The sequence below is a fragment of the Bufo bufo genome, chromosome 1, assembly GCF_905171765.1.
Source record: "Bufo bufo chromosome 1, aBufBuf1.1, whole genome shotgun sequence".
Classification (NCBI taxonomy): domain Eukaryota; kingdom Metazoa; phylum Chordata; class Amphibia; order Anura; family Bufonidae; genus Bufo; species Bufo bufo.
Genome location: NC_053389.1, coordinates 87,386,445 through 87,404,245, shown reverse-complemented (window position 1 = coordinate 87,404,245; position 17,801 = coordinate 87,386,445). Strand labels below are relative to the sequence as shown.

The following is a 17,801-nucleotide window of genomic DNA, read 5'->3' as shown; positions in this document are numbered from 1 at the left end:
GACAAAATATCGCTGTAGATTCTGACGGCTACTGGGACCTGAGGTAGTAGGTTCAGTAGGACGTGTAGCTGTGGCAGAATGGCCACGTCCTCTCCCTGCACCAGAGGCTCCACCAACACCACCACGACCGCGTCCCTTATTAGATGTTTTCCTCATAGTTAGCGTTCACAAAGCAAAGTAAAAAGTGGTTAAGTCTGTTAAAAATAATTAACCGCCAATAAAAACCCTGATGTAGGGTATTGCACACAAAAATGTTTTTTTGAACTCTATATGACAGCGGTATTTGTGGCCTAAATTTCACAGTAACTTATGCACGTCTAATCCCAGATGTCCAGTATATCAGAGAGTTTTTTCACCCCAGTAAGCAAAAAGCCATATTTGTGGCCTAAATTTCACAGCTACTTATGCATGTCTAATCCCAGATGTGCAGTATATCAGAGGGTTTTTTCACCCCAGTAAGCAAAAAGCTGTATTTCTGGCCTAAATGTGACACTCACTTATGCACGTCTAATCCCAGATGTGCAGTATATCAGAGAGTTTTTTCACCCCAGTAAGCGCAAAGCCGTATTTCTGGCCTAAATGTGACACTCACTTATGCACGACTAATCCCACATGTGCACTATATGAAACAGATGTATTTTTTTCACCCCAGTAAGCACAAAGCCGTATTTCTCGCCTAAATGTGACACTCACTTATGCACGTCTAATCCCAGATGTGCAGTATATCAGAGGGTTTTTTCACCCCAGTAAGCACAAAGCCGTATTTCTGGCCTAAATGTGACACTCACTTATGCACGTCTAATCCTAGATGTGAAGTATATCAGAGGGTTTTTTCACCCCAGTAACCAAAAAGCCGTATTTGTGGCCTAAATTTCACAGTTACTTACAGGGGCGTACATAGAAATCCTTGGGCCCCATAGCAAGAATCTTAATGGGGCCCCACTAACTCCGTCCACTGGCCCATCCCACCACCTGCCCTGGCTTCTCCCCTGCCATACCCCCAGCAGTTGCAGCCGTGTAGACATTAGGAGCTACTTTCACACTTGCGTTTCTATTTTCCGGTATTGAGATCCGTCATAGGGTCTCAATACCGGGAAAAAACCCGCTTTTGATTGTCCCCATTCATTGTCTGAGGGCACTGTCCACTATAAGCAGCACACAGGGGGTGCTATGGTGGTGCTGGCATAATAGTATACCAGTGCCACCATAGCCCCCCTTGCCTTATGAACTGTCAGAACCTCCTAATGCATACCTCAGCTGCTGCAGAACATATAAAGCTTCGTTCACATCTGTGTTGGGGCCTCATTCGTGGATCAGGTCATAAATGCTGGACACAATTTTATAGCCTGGAAGATGGAAACCTGACAGATCTCATCATAGTCAGCGGGATCCGTCAGGTGTTGTCGTCCATGAAGTGCCAGATCCGGAACTGCAGTGATTTTCGTTGTTGTGCTCCTATGACGGCAGAACAGCGACCGTCACCAGCACAGAAGTGAACAAGTAATACACACCTCAGCTGCTGCAGAACATTATAATAGTGACAAGGGAACTACAAGTCTCATCATCACCAGATTATTATTGGAAATTAGGGGGCAACACAGGGAGAGGTGAAAGTGGAGAGAACTACAATTTCCAGCATGTCCAGGCTGTTATGATCAGATACAAGTAGATATTACACAGAGTATAAAGCCGGGTTCATATCACCGTTTAGTTTTCAGTTCTTCTGATCCGTCAGATAAACAGAAAAATAAAGAAAAAAAAATGATCCTGTATTTCAAGCGTCAGTTCTGCACATTTGGCATCCGTTTATGCCATTTCTGTCGGAGATCCGTTATTTTAGACAGAAAAAAGTCCTGCATGCAAAACGGAAAACTAAACTGTGATGAGAATCCAGCCTAAGAAAAGAGAACTACAACTCTCAGCATGTCCAGATTATAGGACATCATCTAGTTGTACCAGGTAAGAGCTTTAAAAAGAAATAACTATAACCCCCAGTATGGCCAGACTTATTATGGGTCATCAGTTTACATTCCAAAGAGAGCGTATAAGAGGAGAGAACTACAACTCCCAGCATTACCAGCCTGTACTAGGGCATACGTTTAAATTACATTGAGAAACATATAATACGACAAAACTACAACTCCCAGCTTTTCTAGGATGTTATGTTATCCCAGAACACCACTAACCTCTCCTTCAGGCACCACACAGAAGCTCCGCCCCCTCACAGTGATATGCCACAGGTCTTTCACCAGTCCTCTGCACTGGTCACATGATGATGACATCACCAAAGGTCCTTTAGACTTCTGCTGCTCTGCTATTCATTGGCTTCCTGCACTGGTCACATGGTTGATGACATCACCAAAGGTCCTTTAGACTTCTGCTGCTCTGCTATTCATTGGCTTCCTGCACTGGTCACATGGTTGATGACATCACCAAAGGTCCTTTAGACTTCTGCTGCTCTGCTATTCATTGGCTTCCTGCACTGGTCACATGGTTGATGACATCACCAAAGGTCCTTCGCCACCTCTTACTTTCTCAGGTAGCCATACAAGTGTAATTAGTGGGCGGGGCCTATCCTCCACTGCGGGCCCCCTTCCCCCAGGGGCCCCATAGCAGCTGCGTGGTCTGCCTCTATTGGAGGTACGCCACTGGTTACTTATGCACGTCTAATCCCAGATGTGCAGTATATCAGAGTTTTTTTTTTTACCCCAGTAAGCACAAAGCCGTATTTCTGGCCTAAATGTGACACTAACTTATTCACGTCTAATCCCAGATGTGCAGTATATCAGAGGGTTTTTTTCAACCCAGTAAGCAAAAAGCTGTATTTCTGGCCTAAATGTGACACTAACTTATGCACGTCTAATCCCAGATGTGCAGTATATCAGAGGTTTTTTTCACCCCAGTAAGCAAAAAGCTGTATTTCTGGCCTAAATGTGACACTCACTTATACATGTCTAATCCTAGATGTGCACTATATGAAAGAAAGTTTTTTTTTAACCCCAGTAAGCAAAAAGCTGTATTTCTAGACTTGCAGACATGCAGATATCCTGTGCTGGTGCACTATCGTTGCATAAAATGGCTGCCTATTATGTATTGATATTGACAATCTGAAGTAAAAAAAGTTTGTTTTCAGCAGTAGTTTGCTCAGGGCAGGCTTAAAAAAATTGTGCACTGCACCCACAAAACACATTTGCTGTAGATCGCTGAGTAAAAAAGCAGTTCTTCATAAGATTTCTCCCTGATCTCTCCATCACAGCAGCTGCAGTCTCTCCCTACACTAATCCGAGCAGAGTGATGGGCGGCGCTACGTGACTCCAGCTTAAATAGAGGCTGGGTCACATGCTGCAGTTGCCAATCACAGCCATGCCAATAGTAGGCATGGCTGTGATGGCCTTTTGGGGCAAGTAGTATGACGCTTGTTGATTGGCTGCTGTGCAGCCTTTCAAAAAGCGCCAAGAAAGCGCCAAACACCGAACCCGAACTTTTACGTAAATGTTCGGGTCCGGGTACCGAAAAACCTAAAGTTCGGGTTCGCTCAACCCTAGTGACCACAAATTAATGTGGATATCTCTTTTCAAGTCTAAGGGGATATAAATCCCACAATTTCCTATAGTAGGGAGAGCTGCAATATGGAGTCTGATTGTGTCCTGGTACAGAGGTGAGATACGGGTTGTCCAAAATCTTTTCCTAGGGTCCCCATCATCCTTAATCCAGTCCTGGTCTGGTGTATTTGTCTCTGATATATTAATCATACATACTCTCTATTCCACAGCACTGAAAGATCTGGGAAATGAAGCATTTTCAAAAGGTGACTATAAAACTGCAATTCTGCATTACAGTGATGGGCTCGGGAAACTAAAAGACATGCAGGTCTTATATACCAATCGAGCTCAGGTAAAGATATAAAGATAAAACTCTAATAAATACAGTACTGTATGAAGTTATAACTATTACTCAATATCACCCCAATGATATAATAAAGGTATTACATGTACTATTATGGAAATCTGAGTTTACAGAGGGCTCTTCCTTGTAATTAGCACCATATTATTGCTGTCAGGTTTCCTCACAGATGATCATTGGGGATCCCAGTAGTGGGACATCTTGTGATCAGTTTATTATTGGGGGAACTTTTCTAGCGAAAAAAGGACTGACCGAAGCGAAGGGCTGCCTTTGACCGCTTTTAGATTTTTTTAACCTATGTACCAAATAAATTGTTGCTACATGTGTTGGGAATGATGCACACTATAACTAGACAAGAAGAGCATAGTAGCTTATCTAATGCACATACTTAAAGGGGTTGTCCCACGAAAAATATTCTTCAGTTTTTAACCTCAGCACCTGTAGCTGAATACTTTTGTAATTGCATGTAATTAAAAATGTAGCACAGCGACTGAATTATTCAATAAAATGTATCTGTATAGCGCCACCTGCTGTTTTTTATTTATTTCTTTGACCTGCTTACTGAGAATGCCGCACATGCTCAGTTTTATCCTTCATCTGCCTCCTGACCTGTGATAGGGAGAGCTGAGACACGCCCCCTTTGCTGCAGCAGAAATGTCACTCACCTTGAGCTGCCAGCTTGATATAAATCTAGCAGAGCAATGAATGTGGAGATCTCTTGATCCATGTGAGGTACACGGCTGGTTCTAGCTTTGTTAGAAAGAGGTTGTCATGTGCTATATGATGGCTGATTTTCATTTTTTACATTAGTCATGGGATTACCCCTTTAACATTAATAATCTAGCTAAATATGACACCTGATCAGTTTTACTAGTTGTAGGGTGCAGCTTGGTCTCATCTGACCTTATATATATATATATGTGACGGTGCGGATTCCTTTAGCGGACATACATACACACACACACACATACAATCAGCTTTATATAATATATATACAGTTGCAAGAAAAAGTATGTGAACTCTTTGGAATGATATGGATTTCTGCACAAATTGGTCATAAAATGTGATCTGATCAGCTGCAGGGGTGGGAAGGAGAATGACTTTCTCCTTGCAGCTCACACTCAGACAGCACCTTGCTGCTGTCTTAGAGTGAGCTGTTCAAAAAGACACACCCCTATCCAGTTAAGCCACACCCCCTCCCACTCCTCAGCCGACAGGGATTGAAAAAATGAAGTAAAAAATCAACTTCTACGTCCCGCTAAGCCACACCCCTATCTCATTAGTCCACGCCCCCTCCTACTCCTCAGCCGACAGGGATTAAAAAGTGAAGTTAAAAATCAAATTCTGTCAGCTGCAGGGGTGGAGGGACGGTGACTTTCTTCTTGTAGCTCACACTCAGACAGCACAGTGCTGCTGTCTGAGAGTGAGCTGTTCAAAAGGACATCCTTGTGTCCGTCCAGACTCTGCGCCAGACAGAGGACAGGGAGTCTGAAAGCCGGACTGTCCGTCCTAAAACTGGACCTTTGGCCACCCTAGGGGCAGGCTGCTGTGGAGGTCACAGTTAAGGGGATGGTGTTCTGTGAAACTCACTGTTAAAGGGGCAGGCTGCTGTGAAGGTCAAAGTGAAGGGGATGGGCTGCTGTTAAGGTCTCATTTTAAGGAGACGGGGCACGGGGGGGGGGTCATTGTTAAGGGGTGGGGGGCTGTGGAGGGCACTGTTAAGGTGGCCAGGTACTGTAGATGTCACTGTTATGTGGGGACACTGTTGATATCTTTTAACGACACACACAAACATTAAATGAAATAGATTAAATCTACCCGAGTGAAGCTGGGTCCTTCAGGTAATATACACTGCGTGCAGAATTATTAGGCAAATGAGTATTTTGACCACATCTTCCTCTTTATGCATGTTGTCTTACTCCAAGCTGTATAGGCTCGAAAGCCTACTACCAATTAAGCATATTAGGTGATGTGCATCTCTGTAATGAGAAGGGGCGTGGTCTAATGACATCAACACCCTATATTAGGTGTGCATAATTAGTAGGCAACTTCCTTTCCTTTGGCAAAATGGGTCAAAAGAAGGACTTGACAGGCTCAGAAAAGTCAAAAATAGTGAGATATCTTGCAGAGGGATGCAGCACTCTTAAAATTGCAAAGCTTCTGAAGCGTGATCATCGAACAATCAAGCGTTTCATTCAAAATAGTCAACAGTGTCGCAAGAAGCGTGTGGAAAAACCAAATCGCAAAATAACTGCCCATGAACTGAGAAAAGTCAAGCGTGCAGCTGCCAAGATGCCACTTGCCACCAGTTTGGCCATATTTCAGAGCTGCAACATCACTGGAGTGCCCAAAAGCACAAGGTGTGCAATACTCAGAGACATGGCCAAGGTAAGAAAGGCTGAAAGACGACCACCACTGAACAAGACACACAAGCTGAAACGTCAAGACTGGGCCAAGAAATATCTCAAGACTGATTTTTCTAAGGTTTTATGGACTGATGAAATGAGAGTGAGTCTTGATGGACCAGATGGATGGGCCCGTGGCTGGATTGGTAAAGGGCAGAGAGCTCCAGTCCGACTCAGACGCCAGCAAGGTGGAGGTGGAGTACTGGTTTGGGCTGGTATCATCAAAGATGAGCTTGTGGGGCCTTTTCGGGTTGAGGATGGAGTCAAGCTCAACTCCCAGTCCTACTGCCAGTTTCTGGAAGACACCTTCTTCAAGCAGTGGTACAGGAAGAAGTCTGCATCCTTCAAGAAAAACATGATTTTCATGCAGGACAATGCTCCATCACACGCGTCCAAGTACTCCACAGCGTGGCTGGCAAGAAAGGGTATAAAAGAAGAAAATCTAATGACATGGCCTCCTTGTTCACCTGATCTGAACCCCATTGAGAACCTGTGGTCCATCATCAAATGTGAGATTTACAAGGAGGGAAAACAGTACACCTCTCTGAACAGTGTCTGGGAGGCTGTGGTTGCTGCTGCACGCAATGTTGTTAGTGAACAGATCAAAACACTGACAGAATCCATGGATGGCAGGCTTTTGAGTGTCCTTGCAAAGAAAGGTGGCTATATTAGTCACTGATTTGTTTTTGTTTTGTTTTTGAATGTCAGAAATGTATATTTGTGAATGTTGAGATGTTATATTGGTTTCACTGGTAAAAATAAATAATTGAAATGAGTTTTTTGTTAAGTTGCCTAATAATTATGCACAGTAATAGTCACCTGCACACACAGATATCCCCCTAAAATAGCTAAAACTAAAAACTACTTCCAAAAATATTAAGCTTTGATATTAATGAGTTTTTTGGGTTCATTGAGAACATGGTTGTTGTTCAATAATAAAATTAATCCTCAAAAATACAACTTGCCTAATAATTCTGCACTCCCTGTATATATATGGTATATATATCACACTTGGTTACTACTGGAGAAGGAACCTGTTATATGCATGTATCAAAATGGTATATAAAAATGTGAATTATTTTACAGTAGATATGTCGACTTTATTGGTAAAATCTAATATTGGCCGTTATCTTGTGCAGACCTGTTTGGAACTAGCATCCAGCCTTTCCACTACATCCTTTCCCCATTATAGCAGCATCTTAAAGGGAGCCTGTAATGTTGAAAAAACTAAGCTGAAAGCAGCATGTTATATAGCAGAAGGAGCTGAGCAGATTGATTTATAGTTGTATGGGGAAAAAAATCTGTAAAACGTATAATTTTTCCATCTATGTTTGTGCTCATTCTGGCCTTTGAAGTCAAGGAGGCGGTCCTATCAGTGATTGACAGCTTTTCTTGTATGGTAGCTAATCGGACAACCTCCTTGACTTCGAAGGCAAGAATGAGCTCAGATATAAATGGAAAAATTACAATTACTGAATCTTTTCCCATACAACTATACAGGTGAAACTCGAAAAATTTGAATATTGTGCAAAGTTCATTTATTTCAGTAATGCAACTTAAAAGGTGAAACTAACATATGAGATAGACTCATTACATGCAAAGCGAGATATTTCAAGCCTTTATTTGTTCTAATTTGGATGATTATGGCTTACAGCTTATAAAACCCCAAAGTCTCAATTTTGAGGTACCCTTTGCTCAGGGGGCTATGGACTAGAGTGTGACACTTCGAGCCTAGAAAATGAAACCTTTTCACAAAATTCAAATTTTAAGCTGCAATAATGCAATTTCCTTTAAATGGACTTTTGCACGATATTCTAATTTTTTGAGTTTCACCTGTATATCAATCAGCTCAGCTCCTCCTGCTCTAAAACTGCTTGCAGATTATTGCATTTTCGTGGTGGCAGGTTGCTGCCTAGTGCAGGGCACAACCCTTCAGGCCCTGTTCTAGGCATAATACAGTGCATTGAATTTTGCATGGAGTGTCCTTTTAAGAACTTAAAAAACAGCAAATGTGTCACTGCCAATCTGACCACTACCTTTATGCCTCATGTAATCTTTACCGTATATACACTTTTCTTTTGCACAGGCTTACATAAAACTAGAAAAGTATCCAGACGCAATAAGCGATTGTGAGTGGGCATTAAAGGTAAGTCATTCCTATAACTTAATATATGGCTAGATAATGAAGAGTATTATGTCTATGCCTAGAATTGTGTATTTTACCTTTGATTTTACTCAAGTGTTCCTTAATGGTGTTGTCCAGGATTTTATATTAATGGCCTACTGTGAGGATAGGAATCAGTATCTGATTGGTGGGGGTCCGACACCTCGCATCTCCACTAATCATCTGTTCTGAAGTAACTCATGCACTGTAAGTAGGTGCCAGAACTACATGCATTAGTTCCATCTATTGTGTAGTGGACAGAGCTGGCTGTTCTACAAGTGCTCCCATTGAAGTGAATGAGAGCAGTGCTGCAGTAACCAGCTCCGTCCGCTGTGTAGTTCCAGTACTTACTTCCGGTTGCCAGAGCTACTTCAGCTGATTGGTGGGGGCGAGGGGTGTGGGACCTGAAACCTTTGAATACACCATAAATAGAGATGGGACAACCGCTTTAAAGTGGTATCTGACTTATTAATAACATTTCCCCAAATTGGCATAGAATAATAAAAGAATGTATACTTGCCTATTTTATCCTCTGCTGCTTCCAGCACTGCCACTCCAATCCTCCCCAATGCTGCATGCATGATGTAATCTTCATGCCTGCAGTGATCACTAGCCTGTATATACCAGACAGCGCTGCGGTCACATGGAGTATATGGTCATATACTCCAGTTCAAGGATAGTCTGGAGTCGAAGTGTGCTGTTCTTCGAAGAAAAGTCAAGTTTTAAATACAGGATGTCTTAAAACATTGCCTAGAGGAGCTTGAATAGGTTACTTTTACTTAGTAGCATTGGGTTATATTATTTTAAAGGGGTTCTTCCATGAAAAGTATCACTATGCACAACTAATTAGACATATCAGATTAAGTATTATTGTAATAAACATGCAATAAAAACATTGACTTTTTACATACATTACATTTTCCTCCTTGGTATTATCTACTGCTATTTATCTTCCTGGTCCACCATCTCCTGCATTCAAAGGTGGACTAACATGCTCAGTAGCTTTCTTGCCCCCCCCCCCCCCCCAATGTTGGAATAGTGATTTCTTGGTGAAGCGACCTAAACCATCTTTCATTCATTGATCTCTACTTCTGAATTCACAGAGGTCCTAGAAGTATATAGCTATATCTCTCCAGAGCTACTGCCCACCCACCAAAAGAAAAAAGTATTTGCATATGCAAGAAGCATTTCTAAATTTATGGGATGACCCCTTTAAAAGATTTTTTATGTTTTTATATGGCGTTTATACTGTATGTGTATAATGTTATGGGAGCTGTACATATACATTCATTGTCCCATCAAGATTTTTTCTGCTCTTCATATTCATTTTTCTACCCAATACCAAAAATAACGGAAACATAGCTGCCTGACCTATATGTTCCTGTATTCCTGAATAGGAATTGTATTATTACTGTTGTTGTTAGTACAACCCCTAACCCCAGGAGTATCGGTTCAACCTCAAAAACTAATCCTTATATGTGTCTCTTTGCTAGCCAAACATTTTTTTTTGCCTTGTTTGCATTAAGGAGTTTTCCAGAAAATAGATATTGATGACCTCTCTTAAAAGGGTTGTCCTGTGAAAAATATTCTAGATTTTTTAAACCAGCACCTGAATCTGAATTCTTTTGTAATTGCATGTAATTAAAAATGTAGCATAGCCACTGAGTTATTTAGTCAAAAGTGCCAGCCCCCACCAACTGTATTGGGGGTCATTCACAATACACAGTGACACTGTTATGGGGGGGGGGGGGGGGGGGATCTGTGGATGACACATAACATATTATTCATCTGTCATCCACAGATGCCCCCATAACAGTGCCATCCACAGATGCCCCCATAACAGTGCCATTCACAGATGCCCCCATAACAGTGCCATCCACAGACCCCCATAACCGTGTCAGCCACAGATCCCCCATAATTTTGCCATCCACAGACGCTCATAACAGTGTCAGCCACAGACCCCCATAACAGTGTCAGCCACAGACCACCATAACAGTGTCATCCACAGATCCCCCATAACAGTGCATCATCCACAGATCCCCCATAATAGTGTCATTCACAGATCCCCCATAATAGTGTCATTCACAGGCTACCATTAGTTCAAAGCCCACCAAAAGCACACCTTTTGGTTAAAAATATATTTTTTCTTATTTTCCTCCTCAAAAACCTAGGTGCGTCTTATGGGCCGGTGCGTCTTATAGGGAGAAAAATATGGCACACCGTGGATGGAGCTTTTTGTTTCTGGCTCCATTCACTGTATAATTTCTGTCACCGTCTAAGGCTACTTTCACACTAGCGTTCGGGGCTCCGCTTGTGAGTTCCGTTTGAAGGCTCTCACAAGCGGCCCCGAACGCATCCGTCCAGCCCTAATGCATTCTGAGTGGACGCGGATCCGCTCAGAATGCATCAGTCTGGCAGCGTTCAGCCTCCGCTCCGCTCAGCAGGCGGACACCTGAACGCTGCTTGCAGCGTTCGGGTGTCCGCCTGGCCGTGCGGAGGCAAACGGATCCGTCCAGACTTACAATGTAAGTCAATGGGGACGGATCCGTTTGAAGATGACACCATATGACTAAATTTTCAAACGGATCCGTGCCCATTGACTTTCAATGTAAAGTCTGGACGGATCCGTCTGAACTACTTTCACACTTAGAATTTTTTCTAAGCTATAATGCAGACGGATCCGTTCTGAACGGATCCAAACGTCTGCATTATAGGAGCGGATCCGTCTGTGCAGACACCAGACGGATCCGCTCCGAACGCAAGTGTGAAAGTAGCCTAACAGTTGATTTGTGTGAGTGCCAGGGGTCAGTCCCCACCAGTCTGATATTGATGACCTATCTTGAGAATAGATCATTAATATGTAAGTTCTGGAAAACCCCTGTAAGTGGGATAGTTCTCTACCTAAATGCCCCCTTGGACATGATGACTTGATAAGCTTTTGATAGTTCTCCAATACTGAGCCAAATACATGAATAAGACACTTGGTAACGGTAGGTTATAATGTTCACTACAGGATATGAGCAGTTGAACATGTTCCTTGTGTCATCTCTAAGAAATACGTGACTGGAAAGTTGACTATAATAATGTTGAGGAGGAAATGACGTAGATAAGAGACATTAGATCAGCAACCTGCAATTATATATGTAAAGAATTTCATTTTTCCTTTGTATGTCGCTGTCATGGTCTTAACATGTTGTCTTCATTGCTCAGTCATTGGGTTTGAGTACTCTTATCCTTTCATAAAGCCTGTTTACAGTGGAATTTATAATTGCATTCCAATGTTCTCTGAGTCAGATTTAGCCCGAAAAAAAATGTTGGTTTCTGATGTTTCCTAGGGATATTGTTTTGCATTTAGACTTACACAATCACAATGCCCAGGGGCAGAAGCTCTAGACTACTGCTATGTACTGACGTCAGTAATTTGATTATTTATAGACTTCTTGTGAAAAAAAAATATCTTTACTAGGGTGGAGAGAAATTCTGGATCATGTTTGAGTTATCTCCAAACTTAGGCTACTTTCACACTTGCGTTCAGAGCGGATCCGTCTGGTGTCTGCCCAGACAGATCCGCTCATATAATGCAGACTTGGGATCCGTTCAGAACGGATCCGTCTGCATTATATTGTAAAAAAAATTCTAAGTGTGAAAGTAGCTTCAGACGGATCCGTCCAGACTTTACATTGAGAGTCAATGGGGGACGGATCAGTTTGAAAATTGAGCCATATAGTGTCAAATTCAAACAGATCCGTCCCTATTGACTTACATTGTAAGTCTGGACGGATCCGTTTGGCTCCGCACGGCCAGGCGGACACCCGAACGCTGCAAGCAGCGTTCAGGTGTCCGCTTGCTGAGCGGAGCGGAGGCTGAACGCTGCCAGACTGATGCATTCTGAGTGGATCCGCATCCACTGAGAATGCATTAGGGCTGGACGGATGCGTTCGGGGCCGCTTGTGAGAGCCTTCAAACGGAACTCACAAGCGGAACCCCGAACGCTAGTGTGAAAGTAGCCTTACAAGGGCTTCCAACATTCATGATTGTTTGAGGTTAAACGTGTATCAAAAACCAAATTTAAGAGAAATGCACCGCCCCATGGTGTTACAATGTTGTTATGTTTAGTACTGACTTACAAAAGGTACGCATATATTATTTTAGGTTTTGATGATAATGCTGTAGCCCTGTTGGTCTACTGTAGTTATTATATAGCACCACAATATTCCACAGCACTTTACAATTTGGAGGGTACATGTATAAATCAAATTATACATCACTGGCTAATATACAATTGAAACACTGGGAGTGCATGCTGCGGTTTGCTTTACATCATGGGATGCGGAGCAAAATGGATCCGTCATGACCCACAATGCAAGTCAATGGGAACGGATCTGTTTTCTCTGCCACAATAGAAAACTGATCCGTCCTCCATTGACTTTCAATGGAGTTCATGACGGATCCATCTTGGGTATGTTAAAGATAATACAACCGGATCCGTTCATAACGGATGCAGATGGTTGTATTATCAGGAACGGAAGCGTTTTTGCTGAACCCTGCCGGATCCAGCAAAAACACTAGAGTTAAAGTAGCCTAAGATACGGTAGTTGGGGATTAACCTGATTTCCCGTGGAAATGCATTCCAGGGACCTGGTGCAACTTGAGAGCTTGAGAAAAGTCTTGAAGATGGGAGTGAGATGTTGAAAATATAGAGGATGTTTATCTTAGATCATTGGAAGAAGAAAGAGTGATAGTAGGGTGGTAGACAGAAATGAGGGAGTAGATGTATGGAGGTGCAGCACCGTGGAAAGCTTTGTGGGTGAAAATGAGATGTTTCATATGTATTCTGTGGTGGAGGAGCAACCAGTGAAGTGATTGGCAGAGGCTAGAGGCATCGGTGTAGCTACTGGACAAAAAGATGAGCCTGGCTGCTGCATTCAGAACATGCTGAAGGGGGGAGAGTTTAGTGAGGGAAAGACTGATTAGTAATGAGTTACATTAATCCAGATGAGAATGACACAACGCAACAACAAGAGTTTGGGCAGTTTCCGCCATGAGAAAAGGCAGGATTCTGGAGATGTTCTTGAGGTGCAGGAGACATGAACAAACATAACTCCAAGACAGTTGGGGTGCTGTTCTGAGGTTATGATAGTACCACAGACTGAAACTGAAATATCAGGCTTAGGGCTCGTTCACAGGAACGTATTTTGCGCACCATATATGGGGGGTTTTCTGCGTTCCACATATGGTACGTATACGAAACCATTCATTTCAATGGGTCCGCAAAAGATGCGGACAGCACTCTCCGTTCCGTGGCCCCGCCAAAATTATGAGTCCTGTCCTATTCTTGTCCGTTTTGCGGACAAGAAAAGGCATTTCTATAATAGGCCTCTTGTTCCGTTCCGCAAATTGCGGAAGGAACAAGGGCGCCATCAGCGTTTTGTGGACCGCAGCAAATGACACGGTCATGTGAACGAGCCCTTAGATAGGTCAGTAGATGGGGGAGAGACAAGTAGTTCAGTTTTTGAGAGATTTAGTGTCAGGTAGAAAGAGGACATGATTCTAGAGACAGTTGCCAGACAATCGCTGGTGTTTTGTAGCACTGCTGGAGTGATGTCACCGGATGTATCAAATTGTCATTTTGGCTTATTTGAAAGTGAGGAGTTAAGATAAGTGAAGTAGGCTTGTTTGGCAAGGTGGGGGGAAGACTGTAGGTTTTAAGCATACATTTATGGCACTCCCAGATCACCGCTGAAGAAAACATATTTCAATAATGTGCCAAGGTTGCCACGGTCTGTGTTGGGAAGGTTGCAAGGTAATGGGAGCTGCTTCATCCAGGGTGGTTTTGAGGGTATGGTTACACTGGCTGACTGTTGGCCAGATCTTCGCTAACATGCATTTTTAGGAATGCTCGTTAGCGATTATCTGGCAGTGTAATACTGCCATCGATTACATTTGAAAGATGAATGTTAACTCGTTCATCAAGTGGAAAAAAGTCATAAATCCTAATTTTGCGACTTTTGAAGCCAGAATTCAGGAGTGCAGTTGCTTTAACACATCAAGACTACAGAGATAGAGATGACTATGTAGCTATGATCTTCTCCACACTCCACTTTCATTAACATATTGTAAGAGGACAATGAGAACAGAAACAGATATTTGACTGGGGTCACATAATACTTCCTTGCTTCTGCCTATGTCTGCTGTTTGTGCCCTACTACTTGTTGATGCCTATGAGTTTGTTTTGCTGCCACATGATGCTGCCCGGAGTTCCTCACTCTGCCTTATACTTCTCCAGGCATGTGTGCATTTTCTATCCATTTAAAGGGACCGTGCTCAATAATCCCTGACATACTGGCTAATGATATTTTGCATGTTCACTTTATATTCTGGCCATCCTCTGCAGCTAAGGGTGGGTTCGCATTAGTGTTCCTAATTCCGTCATAGTGTTCTGTTATTAAAGAGTTATAACAAAATCTAACATAATTTAAGGACAGAATGCAAAATGGAACCCTTTAAGAGGCATTCCATTTTGCTCCATCCTAAAACATTTACATTTACATACAAATAACAGTTCCGTTTTGTTCTGTTATGCATAACAGAAAAAAGTCCTGTTGACAGGACTTTTTCTTCCGTCATGCATAATGGAACCAATCTTTGTACCCGTAGAAATGTATTAGGACAGAGCAAAACGGAAATGCCTCTTAAAGGGTTCCCTTTTGCATTCTGTCCTTAAATTCAGTTAAATTCCGTTATAACTGTGTTATATACTATAACGGAATTAAGAATGACAATGCGAACCCGCCCTTACTCTGTTCAGACACTTCACTGCAGCAAAATCCATGGCTGCTTGCAGAGTTTTCAAATAAATCCTTCAGAGATCAATCTTCATGGTACTCAGTAATAAAAACAATAATTCCAGTCCGTAGTTAGATGGGATGGGCAGCAAGTCTCCAAAGTGATGTGGGTTCAGTTCACATAAAGCGTTAATGGATAAATGAGTCCGCGCGTGTGTTTGACTCCTCCTCAATACAGGTATGATCCCTCTCACCACGCCAAGGAGAAACTAGGGTCCACAGACGTCCTTTGCTTTAAAACATCCTGTGGAACATCAAAGTGCGCTAATAGTGAAGTACCGCTATTTTGATCTTAATAAAATTGGGCTATTATACTCACAAGCGCATGCGGGTTACAGGCACATCAAGTGAATTCAAGTCTCCTTTTTTCCTTTTAATATCAGCTCAAACGATATATCATCCTAAGAAAAAGGTTACTTCCATTGTGAAATATCATCAATCACTGTGTATAAAAGTGGTTTATTGTACTCACAAGCGTCTTTAAAAACAAGCGTGTTCAAGAAATATCCCACGTCCTCGAACAGCCTGACCTGGTTTTCGCACCTATCGCTTCATCAGGGGCGTACTATCGCTTCATCAGGTGCTCGCCAGATGAATGAGCTAACTAGAGATGAACACAAAACTTCAATTCGGCTGCTTATCTGAATTTCACAAAGAAAATCGCTTTTTGACAAAATACGGTGATTTGTCACGAAGCGCATTTCTTTGTAAGCAGTGGACACAATGATGGGGAATGGCGATTGCGCTGCCCATTGTCATTGAACCCCTCAGAAGCCACGTTGATCGCTGATCACGGCATCTGAGATGAAAAATAAGGGCTTTCAGGAGTTAATCAGTTTTTTAAAAAAAATACCTTATTCATTTGCGCACGAAGAGTTCACTGTGGCCATCCTCATTGAAGATCCCACTCGAAATTTTGCGCAGTGCGTAGTAACATCATACATCACAGCGCACGAGATTTAGCATGGGATCTTCAATCAAGATGGCCACGGCTGATTCTTTGCGTTCAAAAGGTGAGTATGATTTTTTTTTACCAACATTTAAGTGAAAATTGATTTGTGACCACAAAACACGAGGGAATTCTGCATCATAGCAAAACAAATTTTCCCTGTGATTCGGATCGAAGTCCACTTCAGATACTTCGATTCGCTCAACACTATAGCTGACACCCGTTCATTTGGTCACACAATTGTTTATGTAAACCCCAAAATAATTTTTTCGTGGTGGCAGGTGGTGCTGTTTAAACATGGGGCAAGAGATTGCAGTTGAGATGATTGCTGCATGTAAATGTAGCTCTCATCTCCTTTGAAGAGCAGGCAATATTCAGGAAGGAACGGTTTCTTCCCTATCATTGCCTGCTCAGTCGGCGAATATAAATATGCTATTAGTGGCTTCTGATGAAAGGTTTAGAAGCAATACAGACGCGATTGAGCACTGATATGAAGAAAAGATCTGAGAGATGACGATCCTCTTATTATAGCAAATAACTTTATAAAACAATAGCAGCCTAGCTGTCAGCAATGGTGGTGGCCAACAGCAAACTTTATGGTCATACTAAGATTTTGATTATGTTTAATAGTCTGAAATATAATTTCCAAGTGCATTAACTAAATGAATGTTTAGAATTAAATAAACTGTCTGTTTACTCCCCTTCAATCCCAGTCAACATTGTAAAAAACATTTTAACGTAAATGGACTGGACTCCTGGGATGCGTTTAAATCCTACATTTAAAGGATTAATACTTTTAGAAATTGAATCATAAAATGTCTGTGCTCACTGAGAAATTCTTATTTCAAATTCTGCGTACACCTGGGGTGGCAATAGAAAGTCATTTAAGTGATTTACAATTAAATCTCAGTTTCCCCGCAGTCAATGGAAATGTGAACAAAAACATTTTACCTGCTTTATAAGCTGCTCCTCTAAATGTAAACTTTCTGCTCTCAAGGCTCAGATAACAGACATTTTTTAATTTAAATTGAGTTAATTTACATTTCAGAGTACGCGATACTACAATGGCAACGAGAAGCATCTGCTTTCGTACATTTCCATTTATATAGTTCATTAATGTTTGAGTTACTTAAATAGCAAAAAAAGTCTCTTAAAGTGGAAATATGCAGAATACATGGGAATGCAAATGTCTACCTCCAGGCATTCAATCATAAAAATATCCATTTTACCCCAATTCATTAATTTTGTATCATTTTTGAAATGTGAAAGAGGACCTCTAACCTCATGTTGGTTTTACTAGCTACTTGCATTCCCCATGTAATACCAATTCTGGAGAATTTATTCTTATGACTCTATGTTGTGCCATTGCTTTATTATTCCTGCTAGAAGTTATGAATGAATTTCTAGCAGTTAGAATAAAGGGCCTGCTTGGTCTTACCAATTGGGGGGGTATCTAAAAGAATGTTTGAAATCAAAAACTTTGTTCGTTCCCGAAGGACCCTCAGTGATATCTGTCAACTGGACCTTCCGCAAAA

The 17,801-nt window shown here is 42.0% G+C and overlaps 1 protein-coding gene across 1 annotated transcript in view; it reads left to right on the top strand.

Moving 5' to 3' along the window:
• Window positions 1-17,801, top strand: part of TTC12 (tetratricopeptide repeat domain 12) — a 175,848-nt gene that overhangs the window by 47,605 nt on the left and 110,442 nt on the right. The window contains exons 6-7 of the mRNA XM_040426869.1: window positions 3,773-3,894; window positions 8,395-8,454. Coding sequence (XP_040282803.1) covers window positions 3,773-3,894; window positions 8,395-8,454 — 182 coding nt within the window. The remainder of the gene's footprint in view (window positions 1-3,772; window positions 3,895-8,394; window positions 8,455-17,801) is intronic.